Raw genomic sequence first — 24307 nt, forward strand, 5'->3', positions numbered from 1 at the left:
GAGGAGGTTAGGGTCATGAGTAAAGAGATAAATGAGAGAGAAATCTGCTTGGCTTGATCAGGGACAAAGGCACAGAAAGGTCAGGGACAAGGCACAGAGCTGACAGTAGCATCTTGGTCCAACTCTTCCAGGCAAAAGACTGTGGGCCCTGATCATCTGTCCTACAAGTGCTGCAACAATTGCATCACATTTGAAATTACACAATTCTCTGCTGCACCTTTTTGCTCAGTACAGACAAGTCCTTAAAATTCAGCAGCTGTCTCAACTTATTTTCACAAAACATGCCTCCCATCTGTTTTCCTGTCCTCATGTGCTTTGTCACCTTGTTTGATGAAGATATTACCCCTCATTGAATAAGTCAAGATTTAAAATCAGAATACTATTGACTGAGATATTTTGCTTATGGAATTACACGCTTTTGTTTTCAATATCCTTCTTTCCATTTTAGCAGCTACCGCAGAGTTGTATTATGGAATTATAATTTATTTGTGCCTTTAAGAGTTACTGTAAAACCAACAAATTTCTCTGATGTCCCCTTGAGTGGCTGCAATTATGTTCTGTAGAAAGTGTCTGGCTTAAGGAAGTGTTGTGAATTCTGATACTTCTTCCCCCTCATGCTGAAAATTTCTCTTTGTGTCTGAGTTGACTGAATTCTTCTTAAACTTATTACTCTGTGATAAGAAAGTCTTCATCAGACAAGGATACAAATTCTTCAGAAGGATTTAGATCCTTCACAGGAAGGAGTATGTGCACAGATATTATCAACCGAGGCAAGGGAGGACTTATGTGGCAGGTGGCACAACCCGCTTTACTGAGCTCCCCTGCACTGTCTGCACAATAGTGTACTGAGGTATCAGCTGTAGGTTAAGCATAACAGGTCACTGTGCTATCAAGACTTGGAAGCTGTTGTCTAGTCCTAAGGGTGGGAAAACATTTTAGCAATCTACTAAACAGTCTGTATTTCTCTTCCCCCCCTCCCTCTTGTGCTAGTCTCAGCATCAAATCTCACTAACATTTCCAGCACACAGTATAAGCTGAATATGGCCTGTACAGAATCATAAAACTCTATCAAGTTAACATCCCAGTTGAGAGTTAAAAAAAAAAAATCTTTAGAGAACTGAGCATGAAGATGATGGGATGTTTTCTAGAACAGCAAGAAAAAACAGAGTTTCTATCTGCACAAGTTTGTGAATATGTGAAAACGGTATGGCTATCACATGAAAAGGTGATGAGAGGAAATCAAGAATAGTGATTCTATGTAATAGTTATAAGCTATACAGAAAGATTTTGAAGATCTATTCTGAAGGCCCAGTTGTGTTGTCAACATGTCTCTGATTTCGGGAAGAAGGAAACAGCTCTGGTCATCATAGGAGCCCTCCAAATTTTCATGCTTGTTGTATGTGTCCTCTCAGAATCATCAAAGAATCATTTGAGTTTGAAAGGAACCCTAAAGGCCATCTAGTCCAAATCCCCTGCAGTGAACAGGGATGCCTGTGTCTAGATCAGTTTGTTCAGAACCTTGTCCAGCCTGATCTTGAATGTCTCCAAGGATGGGGCATCCACCACATCTTGGGGCAACTTGTTCCAGTGCCTCAATGCACTTATTGTAAAAACTTCTTCCTTATATCCAATCTAAATGTTTTCTTTTAGTTTGAAACTATCTCCCTTTGTCTTGTCACCACAGACCCTGCTAAAGTACATCCTCTTCCTTTTTACTGTCACCAGTTAGATACTGAAAGGTCTCTCAGGCTCTCCCATTTTCTGCACTAGACTTCTTGCTCTACCAATTTTGTTTTTGCCAGCACTTCCCTGGGGATAGCCCAGGTTTTTTGCCTGTAGAAGGCTGAACTTCTGCTAACAATGCAAGGGCCTGCCCTGCATTTGCACTGGAAATTTCCAGGCTGGAGATAGATCTCTGTAGGCCCCAGACAGCTGCAGCTCATAACTGTAGCTCCAGTTGTTGCTCGTCTGGCTTGAAGCTGGCAAGAGCAAGGATATTAAAATCCCATAAAGATACTATCAAATTAGAAAATACTGTACAGTGTCCTTTTGTTTCTTTTAAGGATGAAAAAACCAAAGGAGAGAGGACTTAGGCTCCCTCTGCTCCTATGCAGAGAGGAAAGAAATTACATTTAACTGACCCCTTGATGATAGGACTTGATATTTAGCTATATTTAATAATGCATGGAAAAGACAGTTGCACTTTTCAACAGCTGCTCTTGCTCTGAGCTTCAAGGGACTAACGAAAAGATTAGGCCTGGGCAGGGATTTATTCCCTTTCTCTCCCTCCCCCACAAAACCTACATTTTCATGACTTGATCAAGTTCCAGGAGGAAAATGAAACAAAATGCATTCTTAACTACATTCACATCTTTACTGTGGTTTCAGTAACGTGGCTCCAGCATTGCAAAATGTAGATGGTTAAGAAAAAAAGCAGGCTTTGCAGGTGTGAGAACAATCCTCAGGGGAGCGGGTTTACACCTCATACTTACCCAACCACAGGGAACAACACACAGCTTTTTAATTGCCTGGTCTTGGCTTCTACAGTGGCACTTTTTGTTCTGATTCAGAGGGTTTTAGAGCACTTTCAATGAGCCAGCTGATAACTGGCCAGGAACAGTGCAGTTGATGGACTGACCCCCACAGCCCTTCCTGAGCAGAGTAAGAGTGCAGTGTCAGTGTGCTATGATCTGCCCAGATTTATTAAAACTAAGGTGGGAAGTTCCAAGTGTGACAAGTTAAGAGACTCACTGACTGATGTAAACATCTTGGGGGATGATTTCTGAGCAGCTATCACTTCTATTTCTGATAATTTCACAACCATATTCTATTTCAAAATGTGCCTGACAGGTTGAGTAATATAAAAAGAAATCCAGTAATAATGCCTCTTCTTTAAGTGACCTCAAATAAGCATTAAATAGAACTGATTTTAACACTGATAAAAATTGAAAACAAATCTTACAGAAATTAAAAAGGTAGACTGTTCTAAAGAATGCTTCATCTTGCCCATATGTGAAGATACTAACTTTGTGTGTCGAGATGAGATGATGAGATGTTATATGATACAACCCAATATTAATGAAACAAAACAAAACAAAAATTGAAAATAGACTTATGATGTGGAATACTGATAGCAAAATTATAAAATTACAAAACCATGACAAGACTATTGAAAATATTAGACATCTAAATACCCATTTTCATAAAGGAAACCCAATTTACACAAAAGCTAAATTGCCAGTGCAAGGAAAGTTGTTGTTATGTGTATGTGCCATTCACGCTAATTTTAACAGGAATTGGGTGTTGTGAATGTCTTTTTCAATTTTAAGTTCAATAATCAGCAAAAGCAAGAAAGCAGCTCAAATTGTTGTCCCACAAAAATACAAAAAATATATAGCATTTCCATTAATACAGCAACTGGCATGTCAGCCATACTCCTTTTATAAAAAGATGCAGCATTTTTAGGGTCCAGTTCTCACCAGTCTCATAAATCTGGAGTATTCCGATCATTAAATCATCAAGCTTTCAGTTAAACTAGTTGAATGATGCTGTTTAATGATCAGTAGGAACAAGAGGATTATTCAGAAACATGTAATCTCACTTATCTGATAACCAGGGCTGCTCACTACGTAAATGTAAAGGCACAGGCATGAACCATTTTGCTCCTTCTAGCATAAAACTCTTTGATTTAACCAGTGCTCATAATAATAGTTGTAAAACAAATGTAGTTGCCTACTTAGTAAGTTATTCATATGAAGTGAGATGACTTCGCAAGAAAGCGTAATCAAAAATCCTCACAGTGATATTCCCATGAAAACACCTTGACTCAGACTTCATCCCTTCAAAAATGAGTTTTCATTTATACTTTCATACGACCTTCATAGCCATAAATAATATTAGGGGAGATTAAAAATAAAGTATAATTTAATGATCTTAAAAAAAAAAAAAAAAAAAAAAAAAAGTGGGGGAAACGATATTGGTTAAATAAATATCTTTTGACAGCAACACATAATTCAGCTCTGGTACTGATTATCACAGGAAGTTCTTAAGGCCAAAAGCATGCCAAGACCATTTAAAAAGATTGTATATCAGTATGGAAGAAAATGTTCATAGATGTTCATAGATGTAATTGTTCAAGTGTTCATAGATGGTAATTGTAAAAATATTGGAAGAGTGTTTGACCTCACACTTCCCACCTTAAAAGAATCTCTTTTAAGAGCAGAAGGTGGGGTCTATGTCAAGAAGATGCAGTCTAAAGCCAACTATGTTTGGTTACCTTCCACACCATCTCCTAGGACAAAAGCATCTGTTCTTTGAATGGCTTCCCCTCACTACCACTATAGTACTACTCTTCCTTTCTTTCAAACACAGAATTTTCTTTCCTGAATGAGAGACCTTCCCAAAGCAATATGAGATATTGTTATTAGCTTCATAAAATACTCCATCACTATTCATTGTGAAGTACAGATTAGTCTGTGCAACACAGTGCATACCTTATTGAGTTTCTGTTTACTCAAGTCCTGCATAAATCAGTTGCAAAATTAAATGTTCAGTGCTGAGCAAGATGTTTTACTTTTTCTAATGGGCAACATTTTTAAAAATCCTTGCAGCTTTGAATGAACTGGAATAGATATAAACACACCACACTTAGTGGCAGATTGAAATATTCATTGTAATCCAGGTAATCTGTGGAGGTAGAGGAGAACATTAATTACACTTCAGATCTGCAGTTTAGATACCTGATTAGATACCTAAAATCAAATCCTTTGCAGGACCACTGGATGCTGTGATGTGCATTCAAATGTTAGGGGCCTGGTTGGATATCTGGCTAGTTTTGGGGTGCTAGTTTTGGGGTGCCAAGTTTTGATGGGAGAGTTCTTGCCTGCTGCTCTCTTCCTGCACTATGTGAAAGCTTAATTTAAAAATCTCCTGCTTCATTCACAGAAGAAATGAAACACTGCCCTGGCTTCTCTAGTCCTGTTGCCAGAGTCTTCTTCCAGTTTTATGCTCAGAGGATTTCAGTGGAATACAAGAACTGCTCTTTTTCCTGTTTGGTAGCACTGGGACTACTTGTAGAAGATTCTGAACAGCTTTGCAGGCCCATTACTCAAAATTCATACATATATAAAGCACAAAATAAGGCAAATCTTACCACAAATTTCAATAAAGTACCACTGTGACATGCTTACAGAAATACTTTGAAAAACAAAGACAAATGCAGCTGTTTGATGAATGAGTTCACTTCTGTGACCAATAGCTATATTCCCTGAGTCATGCTTTCAGTGAAAGAAAAAAAAAAAGTCACTAAATTTTTAATAACTGGCCTCCATTGCCATGTTTATTTTACAAAATTTTCCTGCTCTCTGCATCATACAGATTTTTTTTTACAAGTCAAAGAATAGTGGATTTACTTTGACTGGGAATTTCACTGTTAGGAATTAACCAAAAAAAGGTGAAATAGAATCCACAATTTAAGAGGAATAAAAAAAATAAAAAAATAAAAAAATTAAAAATAATAATAAAAAAAAAAGAAATCCAGAGAATCCAGTTAAGATTTAATTATCTTCTCTAAAACTTGTTTTACTTTTTAACCTGTTCTTTCACATTGCTGCTAGCTCTTTAGGTTCAAATCAGTTTTCAGTGAACAGGAATTCCCAGTGGTAGCAACTAGAAGTTCTTACTTTCATATATTTGTGAGCAAGCCATAATCTTGGCTTAAAAATGGACTATCTCACTTCCACAGCTAAACCAGAACACAGAAAACAAAATGCAGGAGTAGAGCACCTGCAATATTTTATGGTTTCTGACCCTTGTTTTCTTCCTGGAATGCTACAGTTGTTCTAGATTCATGCTACTCACATGAAAGTCCAAAGCACAACCAAGACAGGTATAAACGCATGCCTCAGTTCTGTATGCTCAGGACTATGAACACAGTGTACCGAAAAAGTGGAAGCACCACTGTTTGAGATGGCCTCTCCCTGGTATTTCTTGTTTTCCAGAAACAATTGCGTGGTGTTCTGCTGCTGTGTAGGGAAATTCCTGCCGGCAGATGCCCTGGGTGCTCACAGAAAGCATCAAAACCTACTGCTACTGATGCTTCTTTCATGTGTGAGGCTGCAGTCTTGGACCAGGAATCTTCCCCAGTAGAGGATGGATAGTCCCATCTGGATCCAACTGAGCAGAGCACTGCTAGCTGTTTTCATTGACAGACAAGGCTCTTGAGTCCTTTAATGGCTGCTGCTTCCCATCTCAGGCATCAACCTGTGTCCTGGAGATCTTGCTGCCATGAGAAAGATTGCAAAGCTGCAAGGTCATGTTGGTGCTAGGTGCTAGGCTCGCTAGAAAAAAGCATGATTTAATAACAAAACAAGACATGACACTAAAATATGAGATTGTGAAAGTCTGCAAGGCTATAATATGCACTAGTGTGTTGAAAGAGAGAGTAACTTAGATGTTATGATGATAACACACACTTCCCATATTCCTCCAAGCTGCTAAGAGACCACAACTCTTTATTTTGACAAGGGATAATATACATCTTTGAGAGTGACTATGAAAGAAAATTTAGCTTGAAAAGTCAATTAGTACAGCATGCAATAGAGCGCTGCCAACATCTGTTGAGGTGTAATGTTTTCTTCTGTAAAAAACAACTCAGATGTAGCAGCAATCTTTGCAAAGGTTGCATCACTTCAGCAGAAAACCAGCATGTAAAGTAGAATATTGTATGTTTATTTAAAACAGAATTGGGAACCAATGATAGTTGGTTCATGGTCTTTAGTGTATCCAGATCAACTTGTGTGTTTCTTTAACTGCTATAAATAAAAATTCAGCTTGCCACACACAGAGCACTTCATCTGAATCCCATCAAATGAGTACATTATTTACATTTCATCCCATCTTAAAACGTGGCTTTCTTTCTGCAGCAACGCCAAACCAGTGCAAGGGTAGGTTCCCAGCATTGTGATCCAGATCTTCTCTTTATTACTGTGGTGTCAAAGGGGAGTATCTTCTTACAGCAAGTCGCATTTGGACTTTCCAATTTCAAAACAAAAATTGGGGTCCATATGTATAAAATCAGGATACCAATTTATTTCATTTAACTGAATTTCCTCATGTGCCTTCTGTTTTCCTACCTCCCTTTCCCTTTTCTGCATGGACAGAGACTAAAAAATCATGCAGTAAGTTTTCTGACCGCTATTTCAATGACACACAAATAAATTAAGTAATCCTTCTCCCCTTTTATGACTGGAATACTGTGCTGTCTGTGGCTCCTTCCAGGAGTGTGGAGACATTATGACCATTTTTAGCTACGCTCAATAGCTTTTATTTGTTTTCACAGATACACAAAATGCAAAAGACTGTTTGTTTCCATCTCTCTCTCTCTCTCTCTCTCTTTTAATTTTTTATTTATTTATTTATTTATTTATTTATTTATTTATTTATTTATTTTGTTGGTTTTGTTCCGAAAGTGTAAACTAAACAACTCCTTTTACATCTCTTGCTGGTTAGCAGCCAATGTAAATGCTTATGCTAGGAGAACAAGCCCATTTCCTGTCGTTAAGGCTTTTTTGTTTATTCTAGGGCTACTCACTGCCACTGCCTGCCCCTGACAGGCTATTAACCCCTGTTTCTAGCAGGCATACCAGATGTGGGTTTCTTAAGCAAATTATTGGTTATTTCACCACATGTCGTTTTTGCAGTTAAGTGTTTCCAGCCTCTCAGAACATTCCACAGAAACTGCATCACATTTTCCTCCAACCTGTTAATTAGCATAATTATTTATCAGCCTTTAAAACCACAGCTTGAGTTTGTTAAGCAGCAGACAGATATGCACTGGACTGTGGCCCAAGAGACTTGAAAGAGTGATGAGAAGATGGAGTCTGTGAGAAGGCATACCATACACATTTCCCTCCACCACCTTCTCTGAAGACCTCTCAGCTGGTAAGACACATCCATTTTTCATGCTTCAGTGAGAGTATGTTTCAGAGCTACTTCTCTGCCAAGATCTACCAAGCAGTAACACAGAGATCTGGTTCCAAAAAAGCAGATGTTAAAAATATGTATTCTTGGCCATCCTTGGCATATAGTCCATTCCTCCCTTTGCATTACTTTGTTCTCTGTGCACACACCTAATCTTACTGGTCAAGAGGAAGGCCAACAATTATAAAGCCTGTTGGATGTAATTTCTTCAGCTAGGACCTGAAGAGGGTCTTTGGCCACCTTGACATATACAGTACTCATTCTCAGGTTAAAAAGCATGCTTTGCAGAATTCATTGCAGCAGTAGGCTTAAGTTGTCAACCAGATACCAGCTGGGGATGAATTCCAAAGTAAGATGATATGTTTAAAATGCTCAGATAACCGCATTTTTTTGACATACAAGTGTAGAGGTTGTATCTTGCTCTCTTGCTCCATTTGATTCTAGTGCTAGAATTGTCTGCATAGGTTCTTGCATAGAGACCCATCCAGCTTTTGAATGATTCAGTGCAGTAATTTTCTAGCTGAAGTTCTGTGTTTCTGCCAGAAGCGGTACAGTGCCTTATGCACACTTTCCGATTAAGAGGATTCCATGTAAAAATTAGTAGCAGTGACATGGAACACTGATGGACATGTTTTCAAGTGATTGCATTTATCTCTTAGAGTTGGAATTTATTTTTCTTTTTCAGTTAGACTTCAGAAAGACAAAAAAAAAATGGGTCAAATGAACTAGAATTTCCTGGGACAGGAGTCCAAACAGTCTGGCTTTGCTGAAAAACATGTTCAGGACATCCAAGTGTATTCCCAAGACATTTGGTTCATTTGCAAGCCTAAGGACATGGTGAGAAGAATGTAAGAACTGGAAAGCCTTAGGGGGCAGAGATTTCCAAAGCAGCTTGTATGCCTTGGAGTACTAAAAGTTCTACAGCAGATTGATGGATCTCAATGATTCTCAAAACTACTGTAAGATAAATGTCACAGTACGCTGTGGCATTGTCCACATAACTTGTATTTCTTATTAGCTACCTATTAGATTTTAAAACATAATGCATTCACATGTTCTGCTTAATCACTGAGCAATAATTCATTTGCTTCAGGGACAGAGGTGCATTAATGGTAGCTATTCATTGGCACATTCAAAAATCTGTTTTGCTACTTTACCTCAGATGACAGCTATGAATATGGGAAAACCACTGGAATTTTCAAGCATTCATGAAATGTGAGGAGCTGCATATGCTAGTATCATATCCACTGTTGATTTTACTTTGTGTGTTCCTGCTACATACTGCAGGCCAGATGGCAACAAACAGACACAAGTCTGAAAAAATGGGCAAAGAAGCATATGGTCCTATGAACTGTATGCAGAAGTTTCTCCAGATGCTCAGGTTGTTGCTTGAAACAGCAAAATATAACAGCAAGTTGTCATTTTAAGAGAGTAGGAGTGAAATGTTGTCTGCTGCTCATTCAAATCACACCATGAACAGAAATGATAGACAATCCCTGTGAATAGTGTTCAGGTGCATGAACTCTAGATGCTGAGCTGAGCAAACAGGGATGCACGTCTTCAAATGTAGCGAGGGACACTGTTATAAGAAAGAAGTGAAATTAAAAGAACAGAATAATCATAGGATTCTCCAACCTTTAGCAATTGTGTTGCTTAAGTACTCAATTGATCCTCTTTCTAAAAGAAATTTCAAGGGTTTAAAGTCGGTGCTCAGTCGAGTTAGAGAGCTCTCTTAGTTTCTTGTAGCATCAGAATAGTGTCCTTGTTGTGTTCAGCATGCATCTTATACACCATTTACTTACAAGCAAGACATTCCTGTTCCTCAAACAGTTCCTCTAATCAGTTAATTGGTCCCAGCTTCTCCCAAACAACAGTGATAAAGGATGAAAGGTTTCTTAAGAATAACAGGATTAGCAATGCATATCAATGGAACCTCCCGTCTACCCTTAGATGCAAACAGACACTGCTTGCTCTTGGTCTCACACTCTGGTCTTCCAGGTTTCACAGTGATAAGGTCTACCAAAGGATCTGATAAGCTCTTTGGTGACTTGCTCACAGTTATATGTACCCCCACAGTTTAATACTGGTTGTGACATTTTATTTGATCCCATTTTAAAATATATATATTATAATCTGGTTATAAATTTTGCTGACTTCAACAAGAAGGAGCTAACTCTCACAACTAGGAAAGATCATAAATAAAATGTTCACTGAGGCCATTTTCAAACTGTTCAAGTTTTAAAGCCTTCTGTCACTGAGATTCATTTATACCTCTGACATTTAATCTAAAAACTGTTTCCCCTTAACATGAGAAAAGTACAACTTTTTCTTAAACAACTGAGCTGCTGCCATTTGTTTCCTCACATTTTGTAAACTACCACAGAGAAGCAAGGGTCTTGTTGAGAATACCTTTATTTTGGGACAGACTGAAAACAGTTCAACTTTTTGCCACTCATAGAATGACACACATGGGCCACATTTTCTCACAGGAAGGAAGAAATATTGATTTAAGCTGAGTGCACAAATACCTGCAGAAATGTAAATTTCTTTGAATCAACAGCTAAACCCAATAAACTTTAAAGAAAAACACACTAATTTCAAATGAAACTAGTTGTGACTGAAAACGGATTTTCACTAAATCATGACAGCTTTGGAGTCTGCTAGGCTCTCTTGCCAAAATTCCCCAAATCAAGTAATATATGTTTACTATGTTCTGCAATTGCATCTGCAGCTAATCACTTGTACCAATGGATATCTGGAGCACAGATGTTATGCAAAAGGGTGAAAATACCACATTGGTTCAGGGTCTTTTCTTTCACATTACTCCCTTGATGATTCGTATTTCCCCCCCTTCCCTGAAATGTAATTTAAAGAGAAAAGACCTGGCAAGTTTTCCACATTTCTTCACAGGAATCTGTGGCATTCACCTGTGGTAGCGCTAAGTAGGTCTCTTAATGCTCAGAAGAGTTTTGAGGGTGTACTTGAACACAGTCTTTTAGCTATTCCAGCTTCAGTTAGATCACCCCTCCTTCATATGCCTTTGTTGTTGTTGTTGTTAGTTTGGGCTGTATGATTCATGAACACTAGGTACCACTGAGGCAAGATCAAGAGGATTGTTTTGCTACACCAGAGCGATTAATACACATTCCACTTAGTGACACTGGTGATAACAGCTCATCCAAATTAGGATTTCCCTCCAACCTGCCTTTTGTCATTCTATTCCTTCACTTACTCACGGGCTAGTTTGGGAAGGATAAGGTAGTCAACACCAATATATTTGCATCAGCAGTTGTCTTTCCAGAAGCTGATGTCATCAGAATGGGACAAATTAGATGGAATTTTCGGGCTTTATTTTCACTCATGAAACCAACAGCTTCCAAAGTTAGAAATGAGACTGAGCCCTCTTGGTATGTGATGTTCTTGCCCCTTTGGATTTCTACATATGTTTTTCCAATGCAAAAATAATTTCACACTCTTTACTTGTTAGCAAGACAGCAGAAACATTCTTTTACACCTCTTCGTGATTCAGTCTTCCTGAGCAGTCACTACAAGACAGTGTAGTGTATCACACTACCCTAGTGTGATAAACATAGTCAAGGAGTCATGTGATAGAGGATAAGCCACACTTCTAAAATCCCTCTTTTTGAAGAGGCACAAAGCTGTGCAAAGACTTACCTCAGTGAAACAAATCCCAAGTGAGAAGTCTCACTGCTCACCTGCATGGGTTCCCAGCTTCCTGTCCTCACACTCCACTCCCCAGGGCCTCTCACATTGCCCAGGTTTTGCCTGAAGCCAAGAGAGGCCAGCAAGAAGCCAAGACAGACCAGACAGTAGAGGCTGCTTCTCCCACTTGTATCTTCCAAGCAGCCCATGGTCCTTGACCCCAGGCACCCCACAGGGTACGACCATCAGCTCAGCCCTTCTGACTGCCTCCTGAAAGGCCCAGCCCAGGAGCAAGCCTCTCTGAACAGAGCCTGTGGGACATATAAACCACAACCCAGAGTGGCACTCACACTGTTTTACAGCTACCATCTGTAAACTGAAGTCACTAGGGCCAATAGCAGAACATTTCAGCGACTGTTCTTTCCACAGTAGCACTTTGTAAGCTATAGAACCATAGTGTCATCAAGGCTAGAAAAGAACTCCAAGTTCATGTTATTATGTCTTGTATTTTAATATTTTAAATTCATATGAAGAAGAGTTTAAGTTGGTTTTATTTTCTTTCGTTTTCTTTCTTTTTTTTTCTTTTTTTTTTTTTTTTCCCTTGATAAAGATCTGCATCTCTGGTTTTCTTCCTCACCATAGATATCAGACTCTAGCTTTACTCTCTTTAATGTATGTAAAGAAAATATTAAATATATTTGGTATTTAAGATTAGTCAAATAATCTAGCATTTAACTAGCATTCAGTGCTACGTTCCATACAGAGGTGTCCATTATCTTTGATTTGCTTTCTTCTTCTTTTCAGTATGTCTGACACCTTTTCTCTAAAGCCTTTCAAATTTGGAATTGTAAGAAACTGAAGGCAAATCTTCCCACTGGGATGCCTGTTTGAGATTTTTTTGTTTGTTTTGCTTTTTTTGTTTGTTTGTTTGGGATGGGTGTGAGTTAGATTTTAGGAAGCTAGAAACCAAAGCAAGTTTAGGATAGTAATTCAATAGACTTGCAGGCGCTTCTTCCTCCGCAGCACAAGCAAGGAGTGGGGTATGCTGGCTCTGGTTTCTGAGATCTGGAGTGAGCTATTGCTTCCCAAATCCTTTTGGATTTCCCCCTGCAGTGCCTTCCCCGGGGTGTGGGCAGGCTGGCAAGGTGGTCTGCTCCCATATTCCAGATGTCAGCCGATGGCAATGCTCATGGCTGGGGTCATCACCTGCCTGAAAGCCCATAGGAGACCCCACTGTAATGCTGCACAAAACCTCCCACCATGCCCAGAACTGAAGTGGTTATGCTTCAGCGATCTACCCCTGTTTTAAAAGTCAGATGGGCAGGGGCTTCTTACAGGAGTAAAGAAAGCACTCATGAGCACAGTAGAGTGTTTACTGCTTTTTGTGATCACTCCGCATTTGCAGGTTCTGCACTCTTCAACAGTCATCAGGTTGTCTACATAAAAGTGTGAAAACTTTCCTTCTGTAATTAGTATGGACAACTCATCACAGGCATGAAATCTGTTAGTCAGGACATGGTGAGGTGTGACATCTGAGTGTAAGCTTCAATTGGCAGCACTTTGCTGGTCGAAGCCCTTACGAATAGATACGCTTTATGTCAGCAAATTAGCAGAGCTGCTTCTTTATTCAAAATATGTCTTTGCATCTTCTTTGCAAGCATGGTAATTGCCTGTGTGTTGGGCATGTTGTGGTTTAGTTCTACCCACACTGGTAACAATGCCTAACGTCATTTTCTATTTAATTTCTTCTAATGTTTGATGTAGACCTGTGCATGCAGCTGCAGTTGAGTGCTCAGGAGCACATAAAAATTTCTATTTCTATTTACAAGATCATCAATATTTATATTATTTTGTACAGTTATACTGTACTATCTTTTCTGTTCAGAAACAGAAAGTACAGCTCGGACAGTGCTAGAATAAAACTACCCACATTGGGAATGATGGATTATTGATAATAAACCGAAAGATTCAGAAGCAACTGGATATGAGCATGAAATCTTGCAAGAAAGCACTGCAGTAAAAGATACTCAGTTAAGTCAAAGCTCTGGGACAAAGATTCCCGGATTCAGCCCATAGGCCCTTGCTAGCCCAAAGATCCATAGTGCACAGTGCCTTAATGAGTAATATTATCCTTATGCTATTTCAATTCACAATTGAATCATGTAAAGTGACCTCCTCTGAGCAAGCATGTAGACCATTTTGATCTTCATCAGAAACACTGCAAAAAGTGCTTCATTTAGAATCCCTGTTCAGAAGAACTCAGTGACTCAGAAGTGTCATGGTGACTTTTAACTTTAGCTTCCTCCTAGAAACAAGAAAAATATCACCATGTATTACTGGTAAAGACCTCAAAATCATGTATTTATGAACAATGAGAAGAAATCATAGAATACTGTTACTAGTGATTTATCACTTCTAGATGTTGTGAGTTTCCATATCTTTGGTCTAACATACTTATGTCAGCAGCATTTATATAAAGATTGTATTCTTATGCAGAAATTTTAATGAAATCTGTGTTTAACTAGACTTTATTCTTCTTCATAGCATTTTAGGACCTCTGCTGTTGTCAAATCCGGACAACACTGAAAAAAATTAAGTAAAAAATTAGTTGGCTGTATGTCACGGGTTACTAAGATTTACCTATGCCCATGACATGGGAAGCCACCCTGTGCCCCCCCCCCCCCCCTCCCCGGGGCCCGGAAAGGAGGGGGAAAAGGGCAATGGGATAAAAACAGCGGCAATCTAAGGAGGAAAAAACTTATTTTACTAAATATGATATCGAAATACAAGATAACACAATATAATATAATTGAGGCTAACAAATCAAACAAACAGAGAGAGAGAGTCCCCAAAAACCGAGAGGCCTACTGTGAACTCTAGGCGACATGGCTGGAATGCTTCCCACTCTCCGAGAAGTTCGAGAGAAGAAGGAGGGCACTCCAGCCTGGGAACAAGATTATATAGCGTCCTGGTCCCGTGACTTATTATTAACCCTGTTGTTCTTTTGGATATGTAGTCTTCTTCTGTGGACTGCACATTCAATAGAAGTATCCATACTTTACATGATGTTATGATGTGGAATACTGATAGCAAAATTACAAAATTACAAAACCATGACACTGTAGCATCGCTTTGATTTTAGGTTTGGATCAGGGTGATCTGCAGATCCTTTTGTCAGTTCAGTTACTCCTCCTGAGGGCTCATCGTAAATGTGGCTCTACTCCTTAACAAAATGCAAGGCCAAAATCAGTTTTCCATGCAAAGAGGGATCTAGCGGCATTTCTATCCAGAATCCCAAAGAAGATATAAGCTTGTTGGCTAAATTAAAAATAATAAAAACTTCTATCAGAAAGAAGAAGAAGAAGAGGAAGAGGAAAGAAAGAAAGATACTTCTAAGTTCAAACACAAATCTAAACTCATCTTCATTTTCAGAAAAATACCCTGATACACCACTGTGTCAAGGCAAGCCAGAAAAAAATCAGAACAGGATCTATTAGAAAGGCAGTTTTGATTTTAAGGAGATGCATAGCTATCTTTGCTATCTTTGTTTTAGAGCAGAAATACTTACTAGGCTAAGCATATATTTCATGTTTAATTCCATTTTGCTACAAATACAAAATTGGCCAAATTCTGCTTCTGTTTTTTCTGCAGTAAATTCTATGTAAACTTAGTAGAATGGCCTACAAAATCAGCCAAATCAATTAAGATTTGCCCACTGGTAATTTAGAGCAGAGGCTGAGCATAATTGGCTTCAACCTATGTAAAGTTGTAGCATGGAAAATGAGAAACCAAAGACTTGCCAAATCGATTGAGTGACAGAAAATAATGGCACTGAATTGTGGTTCTCTGAGCAAGTTACTGAGTGAAAAAGAAATGCTCTGCAGTCTCGCAGCAAGACAGGTCTAGCAGTTCTTTGTTGAGTTCTGGCAATTTTCTCGTTGAGGTAGAAAACAAGTATATTTCATGAGGTAATTTTTCTTTCCATAGGATTCATACAGCCTCTGTCTTGCTTATATGCTTTAAAAAACAAACAAACAAACAACAACAACAACAAAAACACCTTTCATGTAATTTCAGGAAGTGATATCATATGAACATGCTGGTAAAATCAGCCTGGGGCTTTTGCTCCATTTATACACAACAAAAGAAATCTTTGTCACTAATTACTTACAAACTTATTATTGGTCCCTTGAAACTGCATAGCCAGTGATTACAGCAGAAAAACAATAATTTTATGTAGTTATGACTAAATACCAGCACAACCCTCATATTATCAATAATCACTGCAATAATGCTGGCTTATTGTTTAACATTAAAAGACCCTAGTGTATACTTGATGCTTATGCTAACTGGAGTTATGTTTCAGCTTAATGTCATTTCTGGGAATAGTAAGATAATAAAAAATTACTGACTCTGATATACATATGCCAGAAAGGATAATCTCTGGTTTTCAGGATGTCTTGTTTGTGTTTTCAAAGTTGACCTCTTCAAAAAGGATTCATGTTTTAATAAATCTGAAGGCCTGTGCCTATTTTATCTCCAGAGAGCTTTAGAAATATACTAGGCACACAGAGCCTCTCACCATTCTTTCCTAGGAGTGCTCAATGTTTTCTAATTACACATCAGTACAAGTGAGATAACTTTGAAACATATTCATACCATATATGAGTTTGCTTTTTATGTCTCCAAATGCAAATCACCATGAGGCAGCCTGTAGAGACAGATCTCTTCTTTGAGGATGGCACCACTGCAGAGAAAGATCTCAAAATGAGCAGTAGCGCTTCAGGAATATTTTTCCTTCCTGACAGATACATGCTAAATTTTGAAGGGATCATAGAACCGTAGAGCCATAAAATCATAGAATCACCGAAGTTGGAAAAGACCTCTAAGATCATCCAGTCAGATTGTTCACCTGTCACCAGTATTTTCTACTAAACCATGTCTCTCGGTACAACATCTAAACATTTCTTGAACACATCCAGTGACTGTACCACCTCCATGAGAAGCCCATTCCAGTGCCTGACCAGTTTTTTGGAGAACTATTCCCTAACGTTCAATCTCAATTTCCCCTTGCACAACTTAAGGCCAGTCCTTTTTGTCGTATCGCATATTATGTGGGAGAAGAGGTTGACCCTCCACCTCACCACAATTTCCCTTCAGATAGTTGTGAAGGGCAATAAGGTTACTTTCTTCTCCAGATGAAACAATTCCAGCTCCCTCGGCCACTACACATAGGGCCTGTGCTCCAGATCCCTCTCCAGCTTTGTTGCTCTTCTTTGGAAATTCTCCAGGGCCTCAATTTCTTTCATGCACCAAGGGACCCAAAACTGAACACAATACTTGAGATGTGGCTTCACCAGGGCTGAGTACAGAGGGATGATCACAACATTTCTGATACAAGCCAGGATGTCATTGGCCATCTTGGCCACCTAGGCACACTTCTAGTTCATGATCAGCCAAGTATCGAATAGTACCCCTGGTCCATTCCTCTACACAGTCTTCCAGCCACTGTTCTCCAAGCCTGTAGCAATGCCTGGGGTTGTTGTGGCCAAAGTTCATGACTCAGCACTTGGTCTTGTTGAACTTCATTCCTTTGGCCTCAGCCCAGCTATCCAGCATGCCCCCCTATAGGACTTTCTTATCCCCAGGCAGACTGACACTTCCTGCCAACTTGGTGTCATCTGCAGATTTACTAAGAGTGAACTCAATGCCCTCATTCAGGTCATCAGTAATGATATGGAACAGGACAGACAACAGTACCAAGCCCTAGGGAGCACCACTCATGACATGCTGTCTGGATGTGACTCAATTCACCACCATGGGCCTGGCTATTTTCTGGGTCTGACAATACAGCCAGATCTTTACCAGCAAAGAGTGTACCTGTCCAAGCTACAAACTGCCAGTTTCTCCAAGAGGATGTTGTGGGAGACAGTGTCAAGGGCTTTGTTGAAGTCTAGGTAGACTACGTCAACAGACCTCATCCACCAGTCAGGCCACTCAATCATAAAAGGAGATCAGGTTGGTCAAGCATGACCTGCCCTTCATGAACCTATTTTGGCTAGACCTGATCCCCCAGCTGCCCCACATATTCTGTGTGATCTCTCTCAAGATGATGTGCTTCATAACCTTTCCTGGCACCAAAATTAGGCTGACAGGTCTGCAGTCACTGGGATCATCTTTATGACCCTTTTTGTAGATGAGAGCTGCATTGGCAAGAATGCATGCCTGGAGGGCCAGAGTTGAAACTGGACTAGGCTATAATACTACGTTACTGCTATAATTTGAGGAAAAATAACTTCTTTACAGCTGCAGGAGAACTACATAGTCTGGCTGAGATGGGAACTGTACTCACTGTGTGCTGAAAGCATGCCAGCTTGCTCCTCCCATCTCCCCACACTGCCCACTTTAATAGCGTGACTCAACATGTGTTCAAACAGGTAGGAGTTATCATTCAAAGCTAATTCAAAGTGCAGAATTCAGGCAGGAATATCATGTAAATCAGAAACATTCAATTGTACTTTCTTGCTACTCTTGCATGCGGTGGGAGGGTTTCAGCAGTTTCATTTAGGTCCCCTCCAAAACATTCTCAACCCCAAAATGCCAGCACTATCTTTTATATTAAATAACAGATCCAAAGCAGGAATGAGGAAAGCACATAAGCATGCACTTACAGTTAATGACACTACACACATGCTGAAAATTAAATGTATACTTTGTGCCTTCCTGGATCTGAGCCAGAGTACTCAGCTCACAGGATGAAGTCACTAATGAGTATAGGGAACAGTTCACAGTGCACTGCAGGAATCTTTTCCTTCACTGCTGTCTAGAAGTTTTAAAGGAAAAGACTGCAGTCTTTTTTCAGTGCACCAGTATTTTGTACAGAAGGGAAGCATGATATTTAAAGAGAGTTCATGACTTTTGAGTTGAGTCACATGTGCAACACGCTGATGATAGCAGTGCATTAGGCCACCCTGTTCTCATGGGCATATGCAGATAAAAAAATGAAGCAGGAGAAACCAGGCTCCAGCTTTGCTTGTCATTAGGCTGCCAATTTTCAGTGTATTTCTTTTCTTTTCTTTTCTTTTCTTTTCTTTTCTTTTCTTTTCTTTTCTTTTCTTTTCTTTTCTTTTCTTTTCTTTTCTTTTCTTTTCTTTTCTTTTCTTTTCTTTTCTTTTCTTTTCTTTTCTTTTCTTTTCTTTTCTTTTCTTTTCTTTTCTTTTCCTTTCTTTTCCTTTCTTTTCCTTTCTTTTCTTTTCTTTTCTTTTCTTTTCTTTTCTTTTCTTTTCTTTTCTTTTCTTTTCTTTTCTTTTCTTTTCTTTTCTTTTCTTTTCTTTTCTTTTCTTTTCTTTTCTTTTCTTTTCTTTTTTTGGATGTATGTGTGTAAGGAAGTATAAACTGCCACAACAAATGCTGCCCTTTCCTCTGATCCTCTCATCCCTTGTGGGGCTGGGCAATAAATGCACACAGAATTTGCCTACCCTTTCCAGAAGTATTACAAGCAATTAATAAGTAAGTGACAGTGTTTCTTGCTCAAAACAGAAACCCAGTCAATTTGGCAGCTGCTTCTACTGAATAACAAATATATATATACACACATAAGTATAGTTCATGTTATTTCTTCTCCACCCAATAAAACAGTAATAATTCTAAAATTGCAGCATTCTTTCCTTTGACTTATTTGGCTTTCCAAGGATTATTATTTCAGTGGATTATAGACAACATGAAAGGTGAATAAGCATGAATATCTGAGAACTTATGTTTATGAGAAGAAGCCAGCGTATCTCTTGCCCAGTGCTGCTTTGTGTTGTTCCTTTGTGCAGTCATTCACATTTGCTGCAGACTCTAATGGCTTTGTGTACAGGGAGAAAATGGCACAGAAATAAAACTATGAAGTTTATTTTACTCTGGGGATCCATCTACTGACTTCATCTGCATCTGAACCAGGATCAAGCAGTGGGAAGGACACACTGATCAGCTGCAGGAGTGATACTAGACTCAAGCATTCATACAGCTGTGCAGTGCACAGTAAATATAATACTTAAAAGCAAAATTGATGAAAAAAACAGGAAGGGAAGGAAGTTATGCCTGGTCAGGCTTCACAGGCCTTCCCCATCTTCACTCAGCTCCAACCCCCTCCACTCTGCCACAAGGGAAAGCAACTTAATCACTTCAGCTAAACTTCCTCCTGTTGTAATGTTATGGACTTAGAGAAGCAACATCAAAGATATTTACACTACTGACAAATTTTGAAATGTAAAATTCTCTGAAAACAAATGTCTGTGGTTAATGCTAAGAAGCTGAAGGTGCTGTAGAGATAGTGGGTTGTTTTTTTGTTTTGTTTTGTTTTTGCTTATTCTGTTCTAGTGGACTGAGAATCAACATAATTAAAACAAATAAACCATCTTAGTCTGTAGCTGTATTGCCAAGGCAATACACTTCTGCATCAAGAATACTGTAAACAGCAGAACTAAGAAGCAATTGTAGAGTTGTATCCAGCTCTAGTGAGACTGCACCTTGAGTACAGTGGGCCCCTCACAACAAAAATATTGAGTTGCTCAAGCACATTCAAAGAAGAGCAGCAAGGCTGCTGAAAGTGCTAGAAAAGAAGGCTTATGAAGAGCAACCGAAGGAATTGTTGTTTCATTTGGAGAAGCTGGCAGGAGACCTCACTGCTGTCTACAACTACTTGAGAAGAGATTGCAGAAAGATGTCATTCTCTTTTTCCAGGTGATAAGTGATAGGATGTAAAGAAGCAGTCTGAAGTTGCACGTAGGCTAGAGACTGAAAAGACTGGAGAGACTGGATACTGCGCAGGGTAGTGGTGGAGTTGTCATCACTGGATCCCCAGATGTGTGAACCTGGCACTAAGGTTTAGCGATGGGACTTTGTAAGCCAGGTTGCTGGTTGCGCTTGGTGATCCTGAAGGTCTTTTCCAACCTAGATTATTCTATGATTCTTCCTTCTGAATACTATTCCTATTTTATTGCCCTCCTTTTTCTACCCAACTGCTTGCAAATGTGTTGGTGGTCATTCTGAAAAAAAAAAGGGTAGCGGTGTGTTAGTTACCTGAAAACTCTGTGCTCGAATTCTCAGATTCCTTTATCATCTGCCTGTGGCATGCTACGTGTAGTAAGGACCAGCTTTCGGCCACCCCTGTGGGTTAAGGGCTTTGGCCATGGCTGGAAATGATCTCACTCTCAATTTTTAGGCTGATGTAGGTGTTGTGCATTGATCAAATATAGCCTGGGTTCTATCTTCTGAGGTGTTAAAATGTCTTGCCTTCAGGAGCTTCACTTCTGTTCCAGAAATACAAGTCTGTATCTCAGATAGAGTGAAAAACATAACACAAAGGAAAACATATGATGGAAACGATTAAGGAAAGAAAAAGGTATAAGTGTACATATAATGCATTGGTCAGATGACCAATGAAATATCTGTCAGCTTCCTAACTTTTGGTGGTTTGTTTTTGTCTCTGAAGCATCCACATTATGACTTTAGTCCAGTGCAACTACAGAGTGGGTTCAGTTTTGCTCTCCATCATTGCTACTGACTCAGGTATGTATAAAATACAAGCAACAGTTCACATTTTGTTACTCATACGTCCAATCTATACAAGCCTCTGTCTGTTCCTGTGGTACTGGAAAGGAAGCTTTTAATGTGTATTTCAAATTTCTCATTAAACTTTGTTTTCTTTGCTTTTGCTGGCAGAGTAGTCACATGCATTGACGCAATGGCAGTGATGCAGTTGTTGAGAGGGATCAGATAGAAATAGAATTCTCTAATCTTCTCCTTGTGTATGGCTTTGATAATGTTTGATTTTGTAATCTTATGTTTTCTAGCTTTAAATATTTTTAAATCATAAACGAGTAAAGATTAGAAAAGTCAAACAGTCTCAGCCTCCCTCTGTGTTAACACAGAGCAGTTTCAAAATGTAGAAAACAACAAAAAAAGGCTTATTTCTAAATAAGGCAAAGATGAGTTCTTCCTGTGTGAGCTGGAGTGAAAAAAGGCGAAGTCATCACTGTTGCAGTCCCTGGTGTGTACTAGTGAACTTTATCACAAATTTGGAAGGCTTTGAACAATGGACTGTTTCTGAGCCGTACAGTAAGATTAGGTCACTGGAAATAAAATTGTTATAGGCACATGTGTATAGTTATGTGGGTTTGTTAGAATGAAGCAAAATTCTTTCCCCTATGCCAGGCAGAACAGTACACATTTTCCTTTTTCTGTGGTTGTAGGCATGCTCATTGTTCAGTGAAATGAAATAGTTGGTCTCCTGGAATCACAGAATCATAGCTTATCCTGAGTTGGAAGACACCCATAATGAACATCAGGTCCAACTGCTGTTATCCACATAGTGCAACTCAAAAACCCGAACAGATGTCTGAGAGTGGTGTCCAAAACTTCTCGAACTCTGCCAACTTGGGGCCGTGCTCACTCCCCCGGGCAGCCTGTTCCGTGCCCACCGCCCTCTGGTGCAGACCCTGTCCCTCACCCCCAGCTGCCCCTCCCTCTCCTGACTCAGCTCCACGCCGTTCCCTCGGGCCCTGTCGCTGTCACATAGAGCAGAGGTCAGCGCTGCCCCTCTGCTCCCTGTGAGAAGCTGCAGGCGCCATCAGGCCTCCCCTCGGCCTGCCCTACTCTGGGCTGAATGGACCCAGGGACCTCAGCTGCTCCTCACACCCCTTGCCCTCACACCCTTCACCATCTTGATAGCCCCCATGTGATAATTTCATCATCCTCTTGCATTGTGGTGCTTGCATTTAGTCATTTTTAAGCATGTGGTATTTTTAAGCATGAGCAAAACCCACATCATTTTTAAAAGTTTAGTGGTTGTAAATGGTGTTAAAGATAGAAATGGAAGTGCAAGGATCTTTTTAAAACCTACATTTAACTGGTTGTGGTTTAGTAAGAGACTGAGTTGGATGATCTCCTTAGATCTTTTCCAGTCTATACAACCTTATGATCCTGTGACCTTGTGCCTGAGATGAACATGAATACTCTAGATATGTTGCTCGAGGAGACATCAGTAAAGCCTAATTTAGGAAAATTCATTGTTTACTTCTTTTTCTTGCATGGCTGCATTTCTTTTTTTTTTTTTTTTTGGTTGTTGTTGTTGTTTTTGTTTGTTTCTGATATCAGTTACTTCAGGCAACCACAGCTGTGTCATTTGGTAAGCTAAATCCCCTGCCAAACTTTGGTTTACAGTGAAATTGTTTCTTTCACTCAGAAGATAAAAGCTCAGCCCTACACAACTCCTCTCTACTTTCTTCATAGAATCTTGTTTTTTCATAATGGGCATGACTTGACCTCCTGCTGTTCTCTGAGCAACAGAAATGACTCTGCCCCCTGCCCTTCTCTGAACAATGGCTATGCCATTGCTCTGTGTCTCTCTCTGAATGGTCTCCATATCTGTGCCACTTGCCATGCTCTGAAAGGTGGTCATACCTTGGTCCATTCTCTTAACAGCAATCATGATTTTTTTTCCATACTGTTCCCTGAGTGGAGAACATAACTTGGTTTCATGACATTCTTGGAATAATGGCCATGCCTGTGGCCCACACTGTTGCCATTGGATGAAGAATGGAAGTTGTGGCTGTGCTTCTTGTTGTTCTCTGAATGATGACCATTTGTGCCTCTCATCACTCTCTGACCAGTTAGCATGCTTGTTCTCTAACTATGCATTTCTGGGCCTCTTGACACTTTCTGGAGGACCCTATTCCATAGTGTCATTGTCACATTCTAAACAATAGGCTTGAATTGGACTTCTCCATTCTCTGTACATTAGACATGACTTAGTTCTTTTCCATTCTCTTAACAGCGAAAATGCCTGTGCCCTTCACCACTCTCAGGATGCTTGTCATGGCTGTTCATAACAGTATTCTACAGAGGACCCACCTGCATGGGCTCCTATTCATAATTTTCCAAACAATGGGCGTGACTTCACAGTGAGTAATCTCTGCAACAAACCAGAAATATCTATGGTGGTTTTCTGGTCTTCTTCTTATTCCATGAGAAAACCTGAGGATTTTTTCTCTTACCAAGGCAAACAGTTCAGTGGGAGTATTTGACACTGTAGGCACTGGCAAGAGAAAGCACTGGAAACAATCCTAAAAAATAGGATGTAAATACAGGCCAAGTTTACATGCAGTTACTAAACACTGTACCTTCATTATATGATCTGAGATTCTCCAGTCATTTGGAAGTCATTAGTCCTTTACTGTCTGATCCACTTATTCAGGAGCTGTTGCCTTTTTTCTTTTGTCACTGCACTCTCTGCTTTCTGGGGTCCTGGGCCCTGGTCGACACAGTCACATTCAGCACAATCTTACTGGACTAAAATGATAATGTCCACTTGAACCAAGGATAGAGATATGACAGAATAATTCTTCACAGCCCTTGAAAGATCTGCAGTCAACTTCCATCACTCTTTATCAGACACATCACCCTCTCATTGTCATCCCTGACAAAAGGGACATCTTTGCTAGGTTCCTCCCAGGTATTCTGAGTATCATTTTTCTTATCCTCTGGATAAATCTCATTGTGGCAAGAATCAGTTACCTAAAACAAAAACAAAAACAAAACAAAACAACAACAAAAACAAACGAACAAAAAAAACCCCACAAAAAAACAGAACAAACAAACAAAAAATGTAGACAACCTT

The 24307-nt window shown here is 39.5% G+C and overlaps 1 protein-coding gene across 10 annotated transcripts in view; it reads left to right on the plus strand.

Moving 5' to 3' along the window:
* Positions 1–7612: 7612 nt before the first annotated feature.
* LOC146753912 (uncharacterized) overlaps positions 7613–24307 on the plus strand; it is a 51978-nt gene continuing 35283 nt past the window's right edge. For 2 of the 10 annotated variants that reach the window (XR_014939644.1, XM_085529585.1), the window contains exons 1-4: positions 7618–7941; positions 20949–21031; positions 21122–21198; positions 23465–23591. Coding sequence is in view for 1 of the 10 variants with exons in the window: in XM_085529585.1 (XP_085385711.1) it covers positions 21003–21031; positions 21122–21198; positions 23465–23591 (233 nt within the window). In the remaining 9 variants the exon portion in view is untranslated. Of the gene's footprint in view, positions 7942–20948; positions 21032–21121; positions 21199–23464; positions 23592–24307 lie in introns of all 10 variants that reach the window. The other 8 variants (XM_085529584.1, XR_014939649.1, XM_085529582.1 and 5 more) reach the window with 8 other exon arrangements.

The sequence above is a fragment of the Coturnix japonica genome, chromosome Z, assembly GCF_054131305.1.
Source record: "Coturnix japonica strain WE chromosome Z, WE-NBRP24, whole genome shotgun sequence".
In the NCBI taxonomy this organism is placed as follows: Eukaryota; Metazoa; Chordata; class Aves; order Galliformes; family Phasianidae; genus Coturnix; species Coturnix japonica.